Genomic DNA, 23,879 nt, shown 5'->3' with positions numbered 1-23,879 from the left:
CACAAGATAAGTAAGGGTGCCTTCAGGGGCTTTGAGTATTCCTAGATACTATTACAATGTAGACATCACATACGCTCTAATAGTATGAGATACTACAAAATTGTAAATATTTATGGTGCTAACCACAGCCTACACTTCTTAAGTACCTCATCTTAAAATATCCAGTAAGTTTGCCAGTAACTTGAAATTCTGAGATAAGCAATAGTTAACTTGAACTTCAATGTAAAGACAGGCAAATGAGTCATGAATTTGGTTGATAAAGACCAGTACATATTCTGGGAAATAATTTAACAATTAAAGGAAATTAGCATGTGGCCTAAATTTAACGTAAAATCTAATTGTAAAGATTGGGAGGGGTGTTTCTTTTTTTAAATTATGCTCTGGAAAGTAAGTAGCTTTGGATTTGCCTCTCCTGGGTACCTAAATCTATACTCCATGAATTTCAGATCTCAAAAATTCTTATTTACCCTACACTTGGAATTTTTACATGACAGATGAGCCAGATGAGCATAGCAATTGTCTCATAAAACATTTCACAAAATAGTTGCAAAATTTCATTTGGATTTTTTTGGGTAAATGGATTAGAAATTGGATTGGAAATGGATTTTCAGCATATATCCAGCTACCTTCTCTACTTCGTATTTCCCAGCCTCTTTTCTTCAGAGAAGTTCAAAACTTGATCGATTTATCTAAATGGCCCCCTCGCTTCAGAGCCCTTCAGCTGGGAGAGATACACCAAGTGCTGCTCAAGGCACTACTAATTTTAGTGAGGAAAATTTAATCTTCCTACTCACATTTCTTAATCAATATTGAAAAGGAAAAAAATACCAGGTCTAAAATGCAGGGTATGAAAATTAATAAAATGTAAAAAAATAAAAATAAAAATAAAAAAGTCCAGGGAGACCTGGATTCAGTCCTTGGTTTGGGGCCATCTGCTGGGTTGGGCTAGATAGAGCTAAGTAGGCTTCAATTTCTTCATCTGTAAAATGGGAGTAATAATTCTACATACTGTATGAGTGGTTGTGGTGGTTAAATGCTTATTAAGAATTATGGAGTCAGAAAAAAAAAAAAAAGAATTATGGAGTCAGAAGGACAAAAAGAAGGTGACTGAGAGAGAAAGAAAACAGTCATCAGAATACCTTATTCATTAAAACAAAAAAAGCTAAGCCGAGCTTCTGCTGTTGGCCAGCAGGGGGATCCAAGAACTGGGAGTTAAGTTCTAGATGGAGACTCCTCCAACTGACCTCCTGTGGCTGTTGCTGACAGAGGACATCAGGGCTAAGGGAAAGGGACGGAAGGGTGGGAACAGGTGGAGTATGCTGGCCCCAGAACCAAGTGAACCCACTGCATGACTGGGCCTGGGACACTGGATAATATTTCAAGTTGTCCTGTGGCTACTGGCTGAGAACCATGTGGCCTGGGGGAGCTGGGCTTTGTTGGAGCCCTGCAGAATTAAAGAGTGCTATTCTTTAGATATAGGCTTCTGCCATCTCTTGTGGAGAGGGAAATCAGATAGAAATATTGGTTTGATTTTGTCCTTGGGAGTAAAAGAGGTGAGTCACTGGGGATATGAGCTGCAGAGGAAGGTATCCCTAAGGATGCTCCCAGGTAGGCCCCACCAAGCATTGCCATCTAAGGGTGTTTCCATCATCTCTGGGCACCCAAACCAACTGGAAACAAGTCCACATCCAAAGTTAACACATGACTGCACCATTTCTGCTTATGTTTGTCTCCACAAAATACGGTGTCTAGGGCAATAATACAAATGAATTTCTAAGGACTGAAAACTGGGTTTTGGTTGTCTAATAGTTGGAACCAAACACAATGCAGACCTGGGAATCAACTGGCATCTGTCTCTTCTGAGGGAGAAAGGACAGATCATGATGCTGCTTTATTGTCAGTTTCCAGAAAGCCCTGTGTGCAGGGCTCTTACCCCAAGCATTCTTCCAGTCTTCTTATCACCAACCTCACTTCATGGCTTTAGCTTGACAAGTCCTTTTCAGAAAATTATTTCTACTTCTCTCATACTTATGGAAAATAAACTAGGAGAGGTTTATAGAACTAAGAAGCAGAGAAGTACAAAATATAAGGGTTTTAACTTTAGCTTCAAAGGAAAGGATGCACAAGAAAAAATATTGGCAGAATCATTATTCCTCCTGCAAATGAAACTTTCTTTCCCAAGGATCTTTAAAATGCTGCCACACCAGCCTCAGGGTCTCCTTAATAACTCCATCCTCTGGAGTGTGCACCCCAACACAAGGAGACCTGGTTGCTGCAGGGACACCACCCCCATTGGCCTCTGAGTCAAGATATGATCTCTTATCTCTGTCAGCAATGAGGATACTATAAAGATCTAGGTCATCTATCTATGGGTGAAAGGATCTAAAGTCCTCTTTGGAAGTGCAGGGTCATGAAAAATTCTAAAATAATAGAAAGAGAGGGGATTATTTCTTTGTCCCATGCTCAGCAACTGCCTCTTCCCCAGCCATAAAATTCTCCCTTCATCTGAGAACAGCCACCACAGCCACAGCAATGGTGAGAGGGTAGACTTTTTTGTTTTATCTTCATTAACTTCAGAAGCCCCTGTCCAGTGGCAACCCCCCCACACAGTACTACTTTCACTGAGCCAGAGTGTGTTGTGCTTCTAGAAATGGGCTTCAAAGGGCCAGCTGTAAAGTCTGAGAACCTATCTGGGAAGAAACCACATATTGGCCTCATGATGTTAGTGCAGGCACATACCTCCATCCTTCCTGGTGCTGGCCCTAAGTAAGGGTCTTCCCTTCATGTCCCCATGGACTTCTCCTTGATGATGTCATCATCAGCCAACCAAGATATTACCTTAGAATGATCTCTTCTGCACAGGGTTATCTCCAGCTCCTCTGCTGAGACAGTCAAAATGAAATATTCCTGAAGAATTCTCATGAACTGGCTAAGCTCATCATATTTTGATCAACAACAGAGCTCTTCCAGAGCAAAGACTGTCAGCTCAACAATATTGCAGACTACAAAAGCCAAGAAGGAAGAATAAAAATAAGACCCCTCACCTCAAACAGCCTACAAGGTAATTCTGAAAGCTCATGAATCTGTAGCCAATATCACTAGACCACTTATAATTGGGTGTTAAGCAGAGTGAAATACAAACAGGTCTCCAGAACAGAGCATACTCTGGGTGTGCTGGGGCTGAGACACGTGAAGGGGTGAGGAGCAGGGCATTCCAGGAGAGGGGTGAATATGAGTGAGGGAATGCAGTGGCTTTTTTGTGGGTCCCTGAGCAGAGGGGCTCTTGGGGAGGAATAAGGCAGCAAGTGGGGTAGGTGCGATGGCATTAGCAAAAGTTTAGATCTGATGTTGCAGAAAGCTTTTAGCTTTTTTACTCTTTATCTCACCCAAGCTATGGGGATTCAGGCTGCTGACCAATGCCTCCCCTCTTGGCTTAAATGACACAGTCCTCTCTAGTCTTGCCTGATTTTTTGTTTGTTTCCTTCCACCACCCTGTCAACTGTGGTATTTGCAGTCCACCATCTGCTCCCTTTTCCACATCCACAGTCCCTCTCATGTGGGTACTGCTCCCATACCCCTGGTTTCAGCTAGTACCTGTATCAGATGATTCCCACACATACATCTGCAGCCAAATCTGCCCTGAAATTTAGATTCAGTTATCCAGTGGCCCTGGATTTCCAACTGAGTATTCCACGGGCACTTCAATTCAACATTTTCAAACTTCTTCAACCCAGATTTAACCCTTCCCCTACATCAAATCAGTCATTTAGGGTCTGTTGATTTTATCTGAACATTTCTGGAATCCACTCATTCATTCTATTTCTACTGCTTTCCATTTAGGCCTTCAAAATGAACTTATGCAGAGGATAATAGCAATGTCATCACTGATATTTCTTCCTCCAGCTCCCCTGTCTCATGTCCCCCAGACCCTCTTTTCCAAGCCACTTCAGGGTGCTAGTTTAAAAATGGAAATCTGATCACCACTCCCCTCCCCATATCCCATAGCAGCTCACCACTGCTTGTTTACAACACAAACTCTTAGCCCTTAACAGGCCAACTTCTGTTGACTTCCTAACACTCCCAGTTTCCTCTCCCAGGAGAGGATCCACATGCCCCTCCACCCCTTCACTGATGGCCTAGATGATATAGCACTGGAAGTTTTTCAAAAGTGCCACACTCTTTTATCTCTAGTGCATTCTTCTGCATACAAAGACAACCCTCCAGTCCAGCAACTCCAGTGGCAACTCCAGTTCATCAACGTTCCTCCCAGGAGCTCCACCAGCAAGCTTTTCCTAACCCCTAAGCCAGTTTTGAGACTCTCCCCAGCAACATTCTACCCTGGCCTTCCTCCCCCAGCACACTTCGGTCTGGGGTCCTGATTGTTGGTTTACTCTGCTCACTCCTCCATTCCTGGCCAGCTCCATTTGAGGCAGGAACTGCGTGGTATGCAAATTCCCACATTTAAAATAGTATGCAGCAGGGGCGCCTGGGTGGCTCAGTGTGTTAAGCCACGGCCTTCGGCTCAAGTCATGATCTCAGGGTCCTGGGATCGAGTCCCACATCGGGCTCTCTGCTCAGCAGGGAGCCTGCTTCCCTCTCTCTCTGCAGGCCTCTTTGCCTACTTGTGATCTCTCTCTCTCTCTCTCTCTGTCAGTTAAATAAATAAATAAAATCTTTAAAACAAAAAAAAGTTACATTGTGTTTTGGACCATTTAGGGGTCCAATCTTAAAGTTTTATTTCAGATGTTCCTTTAAGATGATTTAGAAAAATTAAAGATAATTATTGTAAGACAAAAATAGAAAGAGAAGAACAGGTAAAATCTATGTTCAGAGCAATAATTTGACATTTTAGTAAAAAATTATATATTTACATTTTCTTTTTAAAAAGAAATCATGACCAAAGTATGCATTTTGAAGGTTTGGTTTTTGTCTACCTAGCTTTGATGGATGAAAACTACCCAGAATGCAACCCCTCTTCACGCTAAATAAATAAAACAATGAAATGACCTGTTTCTGTGAGTGTTGTGTTTCTCTGCATTATGCAATGTCAAATGCCCATAAATAACCATTTAACTTTCAGAGAGGAGCTGGAGAGATGAGCAGTGTGGCGCCTGGCCTGGTCTCCAGTCTCCTGGTAACAGATATAACTGCTTAAACCAGGTATGCCCATGGCCCTTCCTGCTCCTTGCAACCTCCTCCATCTGCTGGGTTCCCTCACTCTGGGTGCTCACATGTACCCTACTTTGGGTGCTCATTATCTCCTACACCTTTGTAGGATATAGGAGGCCTTTCCTCTGGTCCCTACCTGTGTGTCTCCATGACTATTCCCAACCATCCTCTAACCCTGCCACTTTTATGTTGTATTCCATTAATTCCACCATTCTTTCAGGTCTCTGTGCTTGTGTACATGACTGGAATGCCCACCACTGATGCCCACTGGCCAACTCCTATTCATCCTTCATGCCCCAGTTCAAATTTCCCCAGGAAACAAGTGCTTCTTTGCCTATACTACCACTGCACTACCCTTCCCCCCCAAAAACAGCACTATCCTTTATAATTACAGTGTCCTGGTTTGCATTATAGGCATACCTTGTTTTTCTGAGTTTTGTTTTAGTGTGCTTTGCAGATAATGCATTTTTTAAAAGATTTTATTTTTAAGTAATCTCTACATGCAGTGTGGGGCTCAAACTTACAACCCCAAGATCAAGAGTTGCATGCTTTACTGACTGAGCCAGGCAGGTGCCCCCAGATACTGCATTTTTTACAAGTGAAAGTTGGTGGCAGCACTGTATCCAACAAGTCTGTCGGCACCATGTTCCAACAGCATTTGCTTACTTTGTGTTACATTTTGGTAATTCTGATAATATTTCCAACTTTTTCATTATTACCACATTTGTTACAGTGATCTTTGCTATTACGATGATATTTGTTTTCGTACCATGGACTGTGCCCATATAAGACTGCAAACTTAATAAATGTGTGTTGATTGCTCCATGGACTGGCCAGTCCCTGGTCTCTCTTTCCCTACTTGGGATTCCCTGTCCCCTGAGACATGACAATATTGAAATTAGGCCAATTAATAAACCTACAATGGCCTCTGAGTATTCAGGTGAAAGGAGGACTCACACATCTCTAACTTCAAATCAAAAGCTAGAAATAATTAAGGTTTATGCAGAAGGCATGTTGAAAGCCAAGACAGGCCCAGAACTAGGCCTCCTGCACAAACCAGCCAAGTTGTGAATGCAGAGGAAAAGCTCTTGAAGGAAATCAAAGTGCTACCTCAGTGAAACACCAATGAAAAGAAAGTGAAACCGCCTAATTGCTGATGTGGAGAAAGTTTCAACATTCTGGACAGAAGATGAAACCAGCGACAACATTCCCTTCAGTGAAAGCTTAATCCAGAGCAATGCCTTAATTCTCTTCAGTTCTTTGAAAGCTGAGAGAGGTAAGGAAACTGAGGAAGAAAAGTTTGGAGCCAGCAGAGGCTGACTTTGAAGTTTAAGGAAAGAAGCCATCTCCATAACATAAAAGTACAAGGTGAAGCAGCAGGTACTGATGTAGAAAACTGCAGCAGGTTACACAGAAGGTCTAGCCCAGAGAATTAATGAAGGTGCTACATTAAATAACAAAATAAATTTTCAATGTAGATGTAACAGCCTTCTATTGGAAGGAAATGCCATTTAGGACTTTTGTAGCTACAGAGAAGTCAGTGCCTGGCTTCAGAGCTTCAAAGGACAATCTGACTCTTGTTAGAAGCTAATGCAGCTAGTGATTTTAAGTTGAAGCCAGTGCTCACTGACCATTCCAAAAGTCCTAGGGTCCTTAAGAATTATGCTTGGTCTACTTTCCCTGTGCTCTATAAGTGGGAATAGCAAAGCCTGGATGATAACACATCTGTTTATAACGTGGTTTACTAAACATTTTAAGCCCACTTTTGAGACTTACTACTCAAAGATTTCTTTCAAAATATTACAGCCATTAACAGTGCACCTGATCACCCAAGAGCTCTATGGAGATGGTTAATGTTTTAACACTGGCTAACACAGCGTCTATCCTGCAGCCCATGGATCAAGGAGTCATTTCAACTCTCAAATCTAACTTAATTCTTAATTAAATTCCATAATTTAGGGGCACCTGAGTGGCTCAGATGGCTGGTTGTCTGCCTTTGGCTCAGGTCATGATCTCCAGATCCTGGAATTGAGCCTCATGTCTGGCTCCCAGCTCAGTGGAGAGTCTGTTTCTTCCTTTCCCTTTGCCTCTCCCTCTGCTTGTGCTTCTCTCTGTCTCTCTCAAATGAATAGTTAAAAATCCTAAAAATAAATAAATTCCATAATTTATAAATTACAGAATTTACAATATAAATTAAATTAAATGTTATTTAATTCACATTTCATAAGGCTATAACTGCCATAGATAGTGATTCCTCTGATGGCTTTGGGCAAAGTAAACCGAAAACCTCCTGGAAAGGATTCATGATTCCAGATGTCATTAAGAACATTCATGGGAAGAGGTCAAATACCAACACTTTCAAACAGAATCACATACTACAGAGAATTCGTTCACTGATGAGGCAAACTTCACGGTTGTCTTATTGTAAGAAAATGCCACAGCCACCCCAGCCTTCATCAGCCACCACTTTGATCAGTCAGCAGCCATCAACATCACGGAAAGACCTTCTACCAGCAAAAAGATTACAACTCACTGAAAGTTCAGATGATGATTAGCATTTTTTAGCAATAGTTTTTTTTTCAAATAAAGGAATGTACTTTGTTTTTTAAAGACATAATGCTATTGTACACTTGACAGACACAGAATAGTATAAATATAACTTGTATATGTGTTAGGAAACCAAAGAAGTCATTTGACTCAGTTGATTGCAGTAAACACTTTGGTTGTATAGAACCAAACCTACAGTATCTTTGAATTGTGCCTGTTATATTCTCTGCCCACTAAACTATTAGATCCCTTGAGGGCTTGAGAATTTTTTATCACCTCCTACTTGTGCCTAACACAAAGGAGATGTTCCAGTTAAATTGTTGTTGAATAAATGACTAAATGGAATGAAAATGTCAGAATAACAGTAACAACAAACACTTACATGGTGTTTATTACATGCTCGAAAGTATTCTAGATTCTTTGCAAATATTAGCTCATTTAAACTTCCTAACAACTATCTAGCATTAGTACTGTTCTTGTCATTATTCCCATTTTACAGCTGAGGAAATAGAAGCACAGAGAGATTAAGTAACTTTCCTAAGGCTACACAGTAAGCCCCAGAGCCAGCAGGTAACCCAAAGCAGTTGGCCCTAGAGTCTGGGCTCTTAACCACTATGTCCTTAAAAACTGCGCTCTAAATGCATACCCAGAAATGATGACATGCAACTTCAGATATACTGCTGTATATCGGACTGCTTCTCTGCTCCATTAACAAAGATAATTTGCAGTTGGCCTTACAAAAGCAATCAGTATTACAAGCTCATTTCTTTGCCACTTAGTTGATCTGTAAATCAGATTTCAGGAGAAGAAAATGTGACTTCCAGAAAATCTGACTGAAATCTATCAGAAAATCCAAATGGGTCTCTAACCCAGATAAAAGTGATCATAAACCCAGTGGGCCTCTCACTGTAGAGACATGCCATTTGTTATGGCCGGCTTTGCAGAACTGGTGTGGTGAGGCATTCCAATCATAAACCTAAAGACCAAGGTCATTTATCAGCCTGTTGGAGGAAGGCACACCAACACTGAGAGTAGTCACTGAATTCTGCTGTCTGTAGCATGCTATCTAAAAAGTCTTTCCCTGATTAACAAAGTAGAGAATTAGATGAAAAACTCCATATTTGGCAAATGGACATAGTTTGGTATTGATGATATTGTATCTGGAGGCCAAATAGAAGTGCTTCAAAGTAATGGTGTTCCCTGATCTAATTCCTACTTAAATGGAACACAGTCTTGGAAAAGCTGATTCTCTAGGAAAGCACCAGATGAGGATGTAGACCTCCCAACTTCTAGGGGCGCCTGGGTGACTCAGTCGGTTAAGAGTCTGACTTCTGATTTCTGCTCTGGTCATGATCTCAGGGCTGAGGGATCAAGCCTTGTGATAAGTTCTGCACTTAGCATGGAGTCTGCTTCAGATTCTCTCTATCCCTCCCTATCTGCCCCTCTCCAGGCTCGTGCATGTGCTCTCTCTTTCTCTCTCAAATGAAAGAAAGAAAGAAAGAAAGAAAGAAAGAGATTCCAACATCCTGTTCCAGCTCTACCACTAACTATGGGAGTTTACACAAATCATGCAACCTTTCTATCCTTGGTGTCATTGTCCACAAAATGGGGTTGTAAAATTCTGTAATCTTCTGCATTTTCTGTAAAATCCTGCAATTTTCTGTAAAATTCTGCAGTTCATCGGGGCTGTTTTGCTTTGTATGGAAGATCAAGCAGTGTGCTAAAACCACCAACAAACAGATTCTATGACATCACCTCATGTCACTGTGTGGGGGGCTCACACAGATGGCAGGAAGGTGGCCTGCTGGTTGTTGGACAGAGAACAAAAGAGCAGCAATTTCCATCAAAGAGAGCAGAAGAAATGCTTCCAGAATCCAAAGAAGGCCAGCGTTACACGTCACTGCATAACTATAAAGGGCTAGGAAGAAACAACAGTCAAAATGCCAACTTAGGGTCCATTTATAAGAACTGGAAACTTGCTCTGAGCAGCCTTTGGCCTAACGGAGACAGACGTGAAGCTGTAAACAGCCTCAAACACCTCCAGGATCTCTAAGCATCCTTCAAGCAAGAGGCTGCTGGGCCCACATGGATCTTTATAGCCACATCTGCCAGATAACATAAAAATGTTTATAAAATCATTTTAAAGAGTGGCACTACCAGCAGAATCCTGTTATTAGCAGAGATAAATTTGACATGAATTCGGATTCACAAAGGGTTAATGCATATTCTGTCCATATTTAAGAAAACCTAACAATCGTAAGTAATATCTCAATATCCAAAAATGGGAGATCTGATTTCATAAATTCTGATAAATCTACGCAATAGAATACTATGGACCTATTAAAATAATTATGTAGATATTTAACATTTATTGTTTTTAGAAAGATGAATGTGAAATATGTTTTTCCTGGTTTTTTTTTTTCATGTAGTCTCCCCTGCACTTAGAACAGGGACTGATTTGCACATAGTAGGTACTCAGCAGGGATTTGCTGAATACAATGCTGAATACATTTGCTGAATACAATGAATGAAAGACATTGTGACAAGGAAGAAGCAAATTAAAAAGAATATGTCCTACTTTTGTAAACATATACATATAGCACAGAATAAGTATGAGATTGCATATAATCAAAACAGTAATACAGAACATTGTTAAGTGGTGGGCTTATGGAGAATTCTACTTTTCTTCTAGGGTAGATACTATCATTATGGTACTCTTTTTTCTTTAAAAGACTTATTTTTGAGAGAAAGAGAATGCAGACGTGCATGCGTGGGTGGAGAAGGGCAGAGGGAGAGAGAAATCCTCAAGCCAACACCATGCTGCGTGCAGAGCCTGATGCCAGACCCAATCCCAGGCCCTGAGATCATAACCTGAGCCGAAATCAAAGAGTCGGATGTTTAACCGACTGAGCCACCAGGTACCCCGCATTACAGTACTTTTTTTTTTTTAAGATTTGATTTATTTGACAGAGATCACAAGTAGGCAGAGAGGTAGGCAGAGAGAGGTAGGCAGGCTCCCCACCGAGCAGAGAGCCCCATATGGGACTCGATCCCAGGACCCTGAGATCATGACCCTAACTGAAGGCAGAGGCTTAAACCATTGAGCCACTCAGGTGCCCCCTATTACAGTACTTTTTAACAATGTACATTTACTACTTTTGTAATTGGAAAAATAGTTATTGCTATTCTACAAATAAGAATATTTGACATAAGAATGTAAAACTTGGTAAAACATCATTAAAGAGTACAATGGATTTTAAGACTCTCCCTCACCCCCACACAAAAATCACCCCAGGATTATAAAGAAATATATACTTATTTGCATTATTCTATGGATTTTGAGTTCGACTAGTTAAGATTCCATACTAATAAAATTATTATTGGAAGCAACCTATTTATACTTGCCATAATGTAAGCTAATGCTCATGGGGGCTTAGAAAGGGAAAAATAAATATATTAACATCTACCATTAAAGTGGCAATCATGTTCTCTTAGATGGGGAAAGGCAACATAAGCAATATTGTCTAAAGAGGTAATCACTGCACACAAACCCACATGGCCTTCATACCAGTCAGTCCCTGACCACATGGGAACCTGACATGGCTGAACCCTGCCCGAGAAAAAAGTGAGATGCTCCTGTGTGCTACAGATTGCCAGAAACACATGTCAACTTCTGGGCTCAGTGACCCTTCCAGCTCTGGATCTCTTCCTCTGTGCATCCCCATAATATTGATAGGAGAAAGAAAAGACAACATTAACTTGCCGCTGTGCTCTGGGGAATCTGAACAGAGCTTATTTCCTCCTAGTGCCTTTCTCTCTCCAGCTGGAACCCTCTGGCCAGGATTCCTGCATTTTCCTCATTACTTCCTATACTTCCCACATCTCAGGTCATCTCACTTGAACAGGTACTGTTTTCCAAATGCATCATTACAGACAGAACACACCTTCCACAGGCAATAGATGGTATCTGTGTTTCATTCCAGTGGGACGATTGAGGGGAGCTGGGAACAGTTTAGAACACACTGAACAGTCCGAAGTCAATCAACAGGTTAGCTGGGTGTGAGGTTCGCTTCTCTTCAGAGACTTCTTGTTTGGGCAGAGGTAAGCGCTGATGTCTGAACCGCCTGCTAATTGATGCCTAGGGACAGGAGTCCCCCCAGACTTTCTGTAAGAGTGTAACTACCGGCCTCCTTAGGTGCGGGCTGGCACAGTAACGCAGCCTCTCGCCTGCAGGAAGCTTCGTCACCCACCCGCAGTCCTGCTGGGACTGGGGCCAACCCAGGTGAACCTTGAAGAGCACTGCACACTCCACTGGCAGGAAATCAGTCTGGGAAATGTACTTTCCATAGCAGAAGAATCTGATAACAAATTAAGCCCAGTTTGGAGCAGGATGTAAGGAAAGCCCTTTCCCTAGCAATGAAAAGTTAACCCTTTTGCCACTAACACAGTCCACTCTCTTGGTAGTCCCAAGGCCCGGACTTTTTATTTGCTCCCATGAATCAAGCAAGTCACTTCAATTCTCAGTTTCTCTTTACATGTCCTCAAGGCCTTAATTCAATTCTGCATTGACCACGAAGCCTTCTCCAGGCCACCCTGATTTCTTTTCTCCCTGAACACTCACCTGCCTATTCCACACGTTTGGTAAGCAGAACATCGAGATACAAGCTCCGTTTCACTGCTGTGTAGGAAGCCTTGTGTCCCCTGTGTATTGGGTTGCACCTCCTTGGACACTGACTTATTCATCCTTTCTCTCTCCTATCAGCAACTATCAGAGTAAAGGTGCCCCAGAATGTGTCAAAAGATAATTGTTTAAGACAAAGTGAAATAAGATTCCCCTTTGGCCCTCTTTGCTTTTAAAGGTAAAACCAGTGAGATCTTTGATAATGAAAATGGGAGTTATTTCTCAAAAGGAAACAACATTTGAGTTGGATGCTATTTATTTGGGTGTGGTTCATCTATGTGGTAGGTATCCATAATGGTGTTTAAACTGTTAACTGATTTCCAGTCACCAGCTCACTTGTGGTCTATTTCGTCTTACCATTGGTACTTTTGTGCCCAAAAATGCCCGAGCCAAAATTCAATATAGAGAGAGGCCAGGCAGAAAGAAGGGTAAAATAAAATAACATTGGAGCAGGAGTTCGCAGATTAGGAGACCTAGTTTTTTTGATCCTTGGTGCATAGAAGTCAGAACAGACTGTCCTGGTTCCCTGAGCAAGCCACACACTTCACCAGGGTTAACTGTGCCCCTCTCTATGCCTGGCAAAGCCACATTCTGGCTCAGATATAAACTCTTCTGTGCAACTTAGCAGAACTAATCATGTCCTGTTATTCCCCCTTAGCATTATGTTGTAACTGGGTGTACACATGTCTTCCCTTACATTAAAGCATGAAACTCATTAAGTTGCACAAGGATGTTATTCAAGACATTAATTTTATTTATTTATTTATTTTAGTTTCTGTTACTTGATTGTGAGGATAACAGGTGCAAAGCACTTAAGTGATCTATTCAAAGCCCTGAACCAAATCGGCCCTTGAAGTATGAGCAGACCCCGCCGCTTCTAAGTTCTGTGACCCCAGAGCCAGCTACCCGTGTCTCAGAAAAAGAAAGTCCCTCAAGCATGAGTGGAAAAAGAAGAGCTGGATGAGAAGTGAATGCCTGTGTGCCTCTGACCTGATGACAGACGAGGAATCGTGGCTCCCTGTGACATCCTGGGTGTGGCATCCAGAGCCTCCTCTCCTAGGACTTCTCAGGAGGACCCTCTGAAGGGTACCCGTGAAGACCTCTCTCCACTTCCCAGTGTGACCTTTTCTACAATTTGGAGTAATAATTCATGATTAGTAGCTGGTCTGGTTAAAAATCATTAGTCATTCCATTGAGGAGCTTCTGTTTGAAAAGTCTGAAAAGTTCAGATCAGTAACTGTAAACTGTCCCATAGCTTCAGTTTTCCTCTCCATCACATGACAATTGCCCACCTGCCTAGCCTGCAAGGTCTACCAAGGTAGTGACTATTTATCACTCAGGATGGCGTTAGCTCCAAGATCTCAGATTTGACGCTCTTCCTTCCTTACTATATACTCCCAATGTCCACCTGAGTCACTCCTTACCCTCTAACACGCTGGGCTCTTCCAAACCTCTGGTCCCCCAACCCTTCTCTCTTAGCCCACCCACCTCATTTGGCCCCATGGACAGCTGATTTCATTTCTACCTTGGCCGGCACCCTTCACCCTTCACCCTTTCTCTGGGTCATTCTGCATAGCCCTACCAATTTCTCTCTTTCCTTGCCAGCTACTGTGTGCTGCTAGAGACACTCATGAAACACTGAGACCATTCTGAACCCATGCCTTTTAACCTCCACCAAGGCTTCACAATATACCTCCGGATGAACCACACTAAGCACTGTGTTTAAAACCAACTACGATGTACTGAGTTTTGTGACTAGTGTGACCAATCTCCCAATCACCTAGCCTGGAAATCAAACTGGACTTTCTCCTTTTCCTCTCCCCTTCCTTCAAAGCTGTCATCAAAACTTTTTTTTTTTTTTAATTAAGTTGCTGTATATCCAAAACCGATTCCTTCTTTTCATTCCCCTGTAAGCCCATATACTGTCCTAGTGTTACTATGGTGATAACTTCACAACTGAGCTTGCTCTCTCTAATCTCTGGCCCAAGTTCCATCTTATCCGACTTGACTAAAGTTTGGCTGATAACGTGCCCCAAAACCACTGGTAGCCTTCTCCTCTCTGCCAAAGACAGATCACATTCCTGAGGCTGGCAGTCAAGGTCTTCTCTGCCCTGACCCTAATCTGCATCTTCAGACATCACCCCCTGCTTCACTTCATGTGGAACAAAATGAAGTAAACAGAACAGAACAGGTCAGGGTGCACCTCACATATAAAGGGTAAGTCTGTCATGCAACTCGTGGTTCCTAAAATAAAATCTGCTTGTTACTAAGGGTCATGTTAAAGCTTGCCAACCGCTGATCTGTGCCATTTGCTATACCTAAGCGTGCCCTGAGACTTTCTCTTTCATTTTGAAATTATGAAATACTGCAAGTACACAGACTAGTTTGTAGGATAATAAACAATTGTTGGTCAACCCTTAACATATAACCTGTACTTCAGATTTTAAAATATGCATTTATGTGTGTGTATACATGAGTCTGTTTATGTATGAGTCTATATATGTGTATAGTATGTGTGTGTGTGTGTGTGTGTGTATAAAACAGCCACAACTGAGACTTAACCTTCTGTGTCCACCCATTCCATCCTTCCCTCCCACTGACAGTCTCTATGCACTGAATTTGGTGTTTTTCATTCCAATATTTTCATATTATGACACTATAAAATTATATAACTAAAGTAATGATATAAAAAATCATGAAATTAAATATCCATAAAGAATATATACTGTTTTGAATATTTTTAATCTTTATGTAAACTTTGTACCTAACATCCTGCAGCCTCCCTTCTTTAATATGTTTTGTGTTTTTCCACATTAATCGTGACATGATTCTCTAGTTGATTCATTTTCTCTGATCAGTATTTTCTGAGTAATTCCTTTGTCCACCCTCCCGTGGATAGCCACACAGGTTGTTGCCAGTTATTTGCTGTGACAGACAAGGCTGGAGTGTAGTTCCTACATGTCTTCTTCCGTATATCCCTTTGAAGCGGATTCCTCTTCAGATCTTTGCCCAGGCTGTTCCCTTTACCTATCTCTAGCTCAGGAAACTTCACACTTCTTTAGTGATATCTATCTATCTCTAGCTCGGGAAATTTCATCTATCCCCAAAGGCACCTCCCACATGCCGAGTCTTCCACGCCTTCCTATTCACCCAGTCCAAGCAGTATCGTCCATCCATTGTCCTGCAGCTTTCAGTGTGTATCTCTTGAAAGACACCATCACATCATCGCATATAACTTTGTCCTGCAGTTGTTTGGGTACAGCCCCTGACTTTCTTATGGGCAAGTACTATGTCATATGGCACTCAAATCTCTCCCCACCCCACCCCCACTTAGAGCCGCGTGCAGATAGACGCCCAGATTCCCAGGGCAGATCCACAGGGAATGTCTGTAGAAGCCACTGAGCTTTCCTTCCTTTGCTACCAAGCACTGCTATCACCTTCTAATGACAGCTCTCATGACAGCAATAGACACCTAATGGCTGCAGCATTCTCTTTATCATTTCACCATGAGGGTAAAGAGAAGCCCATTACTACCATCAACACTATATGTTGGAGGTAAATGGGATACCTTGAACTTGGTAACTTCCTGGGGCTAAATGACTACAGGCGGTGCCTATGTGTTAAGAGCAAAGCAAACATATTCAGATGTAAAAGATATCAAACATTGAGCAGGTAAGCATGTGACAAATCAGTCAAACAATGCTTAGCGCCACCACTGTAGGCAGGACTTAAGAGGGAATCCATTTCTCCTTCTACCTAGTCCCTAATAGTCCCTAGACCTCCGCAATCACTCTATCACTCTAGCCTGCAGAGAGAGACACAGAGTGTGTGTTGCCAGTGGCTGCCCGTGTAGCTTCAGAAACCTTGACCAGGGACAGGATTGTGGAGAGGCGATGTGCCTGTCCACCCACAGATGCTCATCTCCCCTCCCAAGTTCAGTGGTGTGGCGATGGGGGCATGGTGAGGGACTTCCTCCTGACTCCAGAGCAGAGATACATTCCCATGATACTAGACATGGATAAGGTTCACAGATGAGATGTGGAAAAATCAGTTCAAGAACCCAATGCTGCAAACCGCTTTCCATTTTACTCCTCAGTACAAAGTACTGGCTTAAATGATGTCAAGTTGACACTTGTTTATACATGCCTCATAAATTAGTAATAGAACATGTCCAGGTCACAGGATTTTTTTTTTTTTATATAAATTCTTTTTTTTTTAAAGATTTTATTTATTTATTTGACAGAGAGAGATATCACAAGTAGGCGGAGAGGCAGGCAGAGAGAGAGGAGGAAGCAGTCTCCCTGCTGAGCAGAGAGCCCGCTGCGGGGCTTGATCCCAGGACCCTGGGATCATGACCTGAGCTGAAGGCAGAGGCTTTAACCCACTGAGCCACCCAGGCGCCCCAGGTCACAGGATTTTTATAAGCACTCACCATTCCAAGCAATATGACCTACCAGAGAGACAGTAACTAAAAGAAGCTGTTCCCCCACCCCCATGCCTGCTCCAGTTAAGGGTTGATAGAAAGGTCAGCTGAAGCCCTGAAAATCCTAGTCCTATGGAGTAGCTTAAAACTCATGTTGGAAGTGGGCTAAACAAGGACAAGCAAACTTACGAGGCACTAGGAAATCAGACTTTCTGCTTCTAGGTTTTGGAGTTTGATTTTAGGAAGGGCCAAGGATGAGAACAACCATTTCTCTTTACTGTAACATGACCTCAAGTCTCAGGTGACATCTGATTATGATCTGTGCAAGCGCCACCTGAGTGCCTGGATTGTTTTTCCAATTGAGTTGAAATGCCCATGGTCACGGTTTCTGCGTCAGCTGCCTGCCAACATAAACTCTACAGCCACACACCATTTGGTCTTTGCCTTGGCATAGCCAGCCGCACACCACCTGGGGGCCCTGGACGATGGAGACTCCGACTGTAACAGCCGCCAAGACACCAACAATTCCTCCAGTCCTCGCCCAGATCGCCCCTTCTCAAGGAGCCGTCCCCACCACCCTACGGACTTCCTATCACTTGCACCCTCCCCAGCCCTCTGGGGCCCCTTCCTCTGCTCTACTTCTTGTTTTCTGTGGTACTTTTCACTTCGTGCCTTCATACATTACTTCCTTTCCCATGGGTTTGTTTTTTTTTTTTTTTTTTTGATTGCGGTAAAATATACCTAATGAAATTTTCCATCTTAACCCTTTCTAGGTGTATTAAGTACATTCATGTCGTCGTACAACCAATATCCAGAACTCTTTTCATCTTGTGAAACTGAAACTCTGTAGCCATTCAACAGCAACTCTCCTGCCCCCTTCCTCCAGCCCCAGGCAGAAACCCTACTACTACTACTTTCTGTCTCTATGCCTTTGGCTACTCCGGTACCTCAGATAAATGGGAGCAGGCAGCGCTCGTCTTTTTGTGACTGGCTTATTTCACCTGGCATGCGGTCCCTTGGATTCATCCATGTTGTAGCATGTGTCAGAATGTCCTTCCTTTTCTTTTATTTATTTAAGATTTTATTTATTTATTTGACAGAGAGAGAGAGAGATCACAAGTGGGCAGAGAGGCAGGCAGAGAGAGGCCGATGTAGGGCTCGGTCCCAGTACCCTGGGATCATGACCTGAGCCGAAGGCAGAGGCTTTAACCCATTGAGCCACCCAGGTGCCACCTGTCCTTCCTTTTTAAAACTGAATATATGTCATTGTATGTATACACTGTACTTTGGTCATCCACTCATCTGTCCATAGACATTTGGGTCCGTCCACCTTTTGGCTAGTGTGAGTAACGCGGCTATGAACATGGGTGTGCAACCATCTCCTCGAGACCCTGCTTTCAGTTCACAGGAGTAGAGAGTAGTCCCCCTTATCCGCAGTCTTGCTTTCTGCCATCTCAGCTTCCCGCAGTCAAGTGTGGTTCAGAAGCAGGTGATCCTCATCCTCAGGAGGTCAACAGGAGCCTAACACTAGGTCATAGCACCTGTGTCATTCCCCTCCCTTCCTCTCTTCCCGTGGGAATGTTAGCTACTTACATCACAAGAGGGCGGAGTAGGGCACAACAAGGTATTTTGAGACAGAACACATTTGCGTATCTTTGTTATGGTACATTGGTATAATTGTTCTATTTTATTATTAGTTATTACTGTTAGTCTCTCACTTTGCCTGACTTATGTTAAACATTATGGTAAGTATGTATGTATGGGACAGATAGAGAATTCAGTACTCTCTGCAGTTTCAGGCATCTACTAGGGGTCTTGGAACATAGCCCCTACAGAGAAGGGGGGGGATTACTATTACCTCAGAAGGGCAATTGCTCCATCATTGGGTGTTCTATTTTTTTAAAGATTTATTTATTTGAGAGGGAGGGGAGGGTCCGAGGGAGAAGGAGAGAGAGAATCTCAAGCAGATTCCGCACTGAGTGTTGAGCCCGACATGGGTCTTGAGCTCACGACCCTGAGATCATGACCTAAGCCAAGATCAAGAGTCAGATGCTTGGGGCACCTGGGTGGCTCAGTGGGTTAAAGCCTCTGCCTTCGGTTCAGGTCATGATCCCGGGGTCTGGGGATCGAGCCCCACATCGGGCTCTCTGCTCAGCGGGGAGCCTGCTTCCTTTCCTCTCTCTCTGCCTCTCTGCCTCCCTGTGATTTCTGTCTGTCAAAATAAATAAAATCTTAAAAAAAAAAAAGAAAGAGTCAGATGCTTAACTGACTAAGCCACCCAGGTGCCCCGGCAATTCTCTTTTTTAATTTTTTGAGGACCTGCCATACTGTTTTCCATACTGCTTGCACTATTTTAAAATCCCACCAGTACTGCACAAGGGCTCCAATTCTTCAGCATCTCGGGCAACACTTGTTACTATCTAGCTGTTCTGTTGGAATTTTTTGGTAGCCATCTTAATGGGTATGTTGTTAATATATTATTTTTATTTATTATGTTTATTGTCTGTCCTTCCTGGCCCTGCTGCTAGCCCAGAATATAAACTCCATTAGCAGAGGGATCTTTGCCTGTTTTGTTCACTGATGTATCCCTGTACCGAAAATAGGACTTGGCATATAGTAAGGGCTCAGTATATATACACTGTAAGAATGAATAAATGAATTGGTGAAAGACACACTGACCGTATACTGGTCTTTAACTTCCTTGTTTCTATGTCAAAATCTCAATCTGGCACTCTCTCTCTGTTTACCTGTGTATCTATCCATTCACCCCCATCCACACATTACCTTTAGGCAAGCTACTTAGCATCATATGAAAGCAATTATTCTTTGAACAAATATTTGCTGAGTGTCTACTATGTGCCATTATTATGTTCAATATTGTTCAGATGGAAATCCTAAAGCACCTGGAATTCCGTGTTTTTGGAGAGCGCACAAGAAATCCGTAAGAAAACCAAGGAGAGAATCTGTAGTACACAGAAAATTTAGTTCTTATCGGGCATGCCCATTTATTATCGATGTCCATTCGAGATCTCTGCTCATTTGTAACACAGTACCTCAAAATGAACACAACAGAACAGAGCCTCTTCCTCCACTGACCTTGCTTCTGTCCCATGCTCCTTGTACCAATCTCAGTAAATGGCTCCCAGAAACCAGAGATATGTATTTTCCCCCAGCCTAACCTGGTCCTCCCCCCTTTATCCAGTTGCCAATAATAACTATTCTAATGACTAACATATATTGAGCTCTTACTCTACGCAAGGAACACTTCTAAGTTCTTTGCATGTTACTAACTTATTTATTACTCACAACTCTATGACATGAAGTACAGATGAGGCAACAGGTCACGTCTCTTGTCCAAAAGAAGGGACCACACAGCTGGGAAGTGGCAGAGCCAGAATTCGTACCCAGCTAGTATTGCTCCAGAGCCTATGCCCTGAACTTCTACACTATTCAGGAAATGCTGTCTCAAGCTCATTTATTGAAAAATCATTCTAAAATGTATTAGCTCACTCTCCTACATGTGTAAGTGAAAATAATGTATATTAATTCAGAACTGTACAAGTCCTTCAGCTCCTTCCGGATATCACTGATCATTAAGCAGCTTGGGTAATAGAGGTACCAATCATCAGAAAGATTGTGGACAGTTATCTATGGTGAGCCTAGAGCCTTACTAGGAAGTTGCTCTTAAATAAAAGTTCTTTTTTTTTTTTTTTTTAAGATTTTATTTATTTTCAGAGAGATAGAGAGAGAAAGTGACCACAAGCAGTGGCAGGCAAAGGGAGAAACAGGGTCCCAGCTGAGCAGAGCCTGATTCGGGGCTTGATCCCAGGACCCTGGGATCATGACCTGAGCCCAAGTCATATGCTTAACCATCTAAGCCACCCAGGCATCCCTCTTAAATAAAAGTTTTAATAGGACTTTATCGTCCTCTTTTGATTTTTTTTCCCCAAAGCGGAATGTGTCAGTAACAATTAGCTTAACTGAAGACTTCATTGTCATTTATGTAAACAAGGCATGTCCATTATATAAACACTATTAAAAATGGACAACTTTTTTTCTACTTTGAGGTTGTATTGATCTTGGAGGCCATGGGAGCTGGAAGGCAGAAGGCCCAAACCCTACTCAAATTAAATGAGTCACGTACTTAAAAATAAACCACAATCCTTCTGGCATCAATGGTGCCATCTGTAAACCGAGAATAATAAAGGCCAACAATTTGAGGTTTCTGAATTAAAGTTAAAAAAAAAATAAAAAATGAATGTAATTATAAGCCTAAGACAAGATGCCTGCAGGTCCAGAAAGTGTCACTTCCAAGTTTTAAGCCGATTTCATGTGTAACAGCCTACATTAAGTGCATCATCCATTTAGCATTCAAATGAGATGCTTTTAGATCAGATGATTTTAACCCAAAAGGATGCACTTTAGCATCCCAAGAGCGCCTTTAGAAAACAAACTGACGCAGTACCAGCCAGAAGCTATTCAGGCGAGTTGCACAGATCATACGGTCTTGGGAGGAGACAAGCACTGATTGTTACCAGAAAACTCAAGGTCAGAACTTGGAGTTCCATTTCCACCACCCCAGGGCTCGCTTCCACAAAGGACGGTAGTATCTACTGAAAAGTTGCAGTTATTCCCCGGCTCACTATTTCAGCCTCACCAACTACTCATCCCCACCAGAGAATCCACCTCCTTCACACATTCCCAAATAACAGCGGCAAATGATGTTTTTGCCCCCCTCCTTTTTTTTTTTTTTACAACATCCCAAAGGATGGAGAAGGTAAAGAATGCTGTTAACTAGAAGTGATTTCAGCTGAAGTGTGATTGATTGTTTTTCAGATAAGCATTGCTAAATAAAAGTAGGAAGCAGGGCTCTAAACATAACCTGACTTTTAAAAATACCTTTAAAATACTTGGCCTGGGGCACCTGGGTGGCTCAGTGGGTTAAAGCCTCTGCCTTCGGCTCAGGTCATGATCCCAGGGTCCTGGGATTGAGCCCCCCATCAGGCTCTCTGCACAGCAGGGAGCCTGCTTCCCCCCTCTCTCTCTGCCTGCCTCTCTGCCTGCTTGTGATCTCTCTCTCTGTGTCAAATAAATAAATAAAAATCTTTTAAAAATAAAATAAAATAAAATAAAAAATACTTGGCCAAACTAACGCTTTGTTGACCTATGTGGGTTTTCCCTTTCCCGCCCTTTTCCCCCAGCCCCCATATCCAGTTGAGACTTCTGAAATGGAAAAGGGCCTCTGCAGGTCCTTGCTAGTAAATCAGAGCATTCCAGAAAGAGCTTTGGTTTGAGTTTTGCTTGCAAAAGAATGTACTGTCGATTAAAACAGCAAGAGAAAACCACACTTGAGAACACAGCCTGATCTTGACCACCCAGAGGGCAGCCTGGCATCTTCTGTCAAGATCTGTCAGTCTTCTGAGAGATGACCAGGCCTGGAGCAGCCCTCACAGCCTCTGTCCACACAGTTAATCAGACGGTAATTTTTTCTGGTGACTATAGACTGGCCCAGGTTATTCCTACAGTCTATATTTATCATCTATAATATGGTATTGAGTACTTAAAACCTTCTGTCAAGGAAGTCCTGTTGCTTCACACGCATTAACTTAACAACCTCCAAATTTCTTCAAAAGTAAAAAGAACTGTCAGTCAGTGGAGAGTAAATTCATTACAATTAAGCACTAAGCTTCTTGTTTTTACTTCTCATTCAACTACACTAAATCTAAATTCAGCTTAATACAACTGGTAGACCAGATTAGGAACACCTTTTTCTTTTCTTTTTTTTTTAACATTTTATTTATTTATTTGAGAGAGACAGAGAGGCTGGGAGAGACAGAGCTTAAGTGGGGTGAGGGACAGAAAGAGAAGCAGACTCCTTGTGGAGCAGGGAGTCTCACGTGGGACTCGATCCCAGGATTCCAGGATCATGACCCAAGCCGAAGGCAGATGCCCTGAGGGGTCCCCTCAGATTAGGAACTCCTAAAGACGGGATCTGGGCTGCCATTTCCTTTCTATTTCCTTTGAGCATTAAGCATTCCATTTCTCCCATGAAAAGAATGACTTTAATTTGTCTTACTGACGAACTAACAATCTACAAATCTAATCCACTATGGGTTTGTGCTATGTAAATCCACACAAACCTACTATGGGTTGAAAAGGCACAGTCACCGCCTCTAAATCCTCCACCAACCATCAACAATTAAAACATTTTCCTCTATCATCTGTTTTCCAGATGGTAGTAACGTCTCCCTACTCCCGACCTTTGATCTAATTCTGGCTGAAAGAGGAGAGCTCGTCCCTAGCTGTTAAGGACCTAATGTGACCGTAGGCAGAAAGGCTCAAGGGATTTTAGTGTGGGGAGAGCTTTAAAGACCATTTACTTGGGAAACAGCAAATAGATTTTAGCCCTAGTGCCAACCTTTTTGGTAAGGGCTTCCTAGAGTCCTGTGCTGAGAGGCATTCTAGGCGTGAGCCGAACTCAGAGGGAAAGCTTCTGTGACTGACTTACTGCCACAGGCTCTTGATTGAGGGTCACCAGGCTCAGGAGGGAGCCATGGCACAGAGCCATGTATTTGCCATTCCTGAGTTGATTCTACAATACGGAGCTAAAAGACTTGCAGTCCACTGTTTTCCCCACTTGACTTTTTAAAAAAATAGAGGTCAAAGCAATCATAAAAATCTACTTTGAGATATTCACGACAATAAATATTTAAGAAAATCCATGCTCCCTGAAAGGGACCCCAGGCGAAGTCCTTGCTGACATGTCCCAGAGAGAGCCAAAAGTGGAATTTGTTTGTTTGTTTGTTTGTTTACAAGAGCAAGGGAGAGAGAGCATGAGTGGGGTGAAAGGCAGAGGGAGAAGCAGACTCCTTGCTGAGCAGGGAGCCTGATGTGGGGCTCGATCCCGGGATTTTGGGATTATGACCTGAGGCTGAGCCATCCAGGTGCCCTACTTTTAATTTTTTAAATATTTTTATTTATTTGAGAGAGAGAGAGAGAGAGATGAAGAATCTCAGGCAGATCCCACACTAAGAGCCAAACCTGAGATCATGACCTGAG

The 23,879-nt window shown here is 42.5% G+C and overlaps 1 protein-coding gene across 3 annotated transcripts in view; it reads right to left on the bottom strand.

The window, feature by feature from the left end:
* Positions 1 to 23,879, bottom strand: part of PAQR8 (progestin and adipoQ receptor family member 8) — a 42,520-nt gene that overhangs the window by 4,612 nt on the left and 14,029 nt on the right. Inside the window, exon 2 of one of the 3 annotated variants that reach the window (XM_059178241.1) lies at positions 13,388 to 13,525. The exons of 1 other annotated variant lie outside the window; for it this stretch is intronic. In XM_059178241.1, coding sequence (XP_059034224.1) covers positions 13,388 to 13,438 — 51 coding nt within the window. In that variant the 5' untranslated portion in view covers positions 13,439 to 13,525. Of the gene's footprint in view, positions 1 to 2,739; positions 2,870 to 13,387; positions 13,526 to 23,879 lie in introns of those variants that run through there. One more of the 3 variants, XM_059178242.1, reaches the window with a different exon arrangement.

Source organism: Mustela lutreola, chromosome 6 (genome assembly GCF_030435805.1).
Source record: "Mustela lutreola isolate mMusLut2 chromosome 6, mMusLut2.pri, whole genome shotgun sequence".
In the NCBI taxonomy this organism is placed as follows: Eukaryota; Metazoa; Chordata; class Mammalia; order Carnivora; family Mustelidae; genus Mustela; species Mustela lutreola.
Note: the sequence above shows the minus strand (reverse complement) of the source record. Positions and strands in the feature narration are given on the sequence as shown.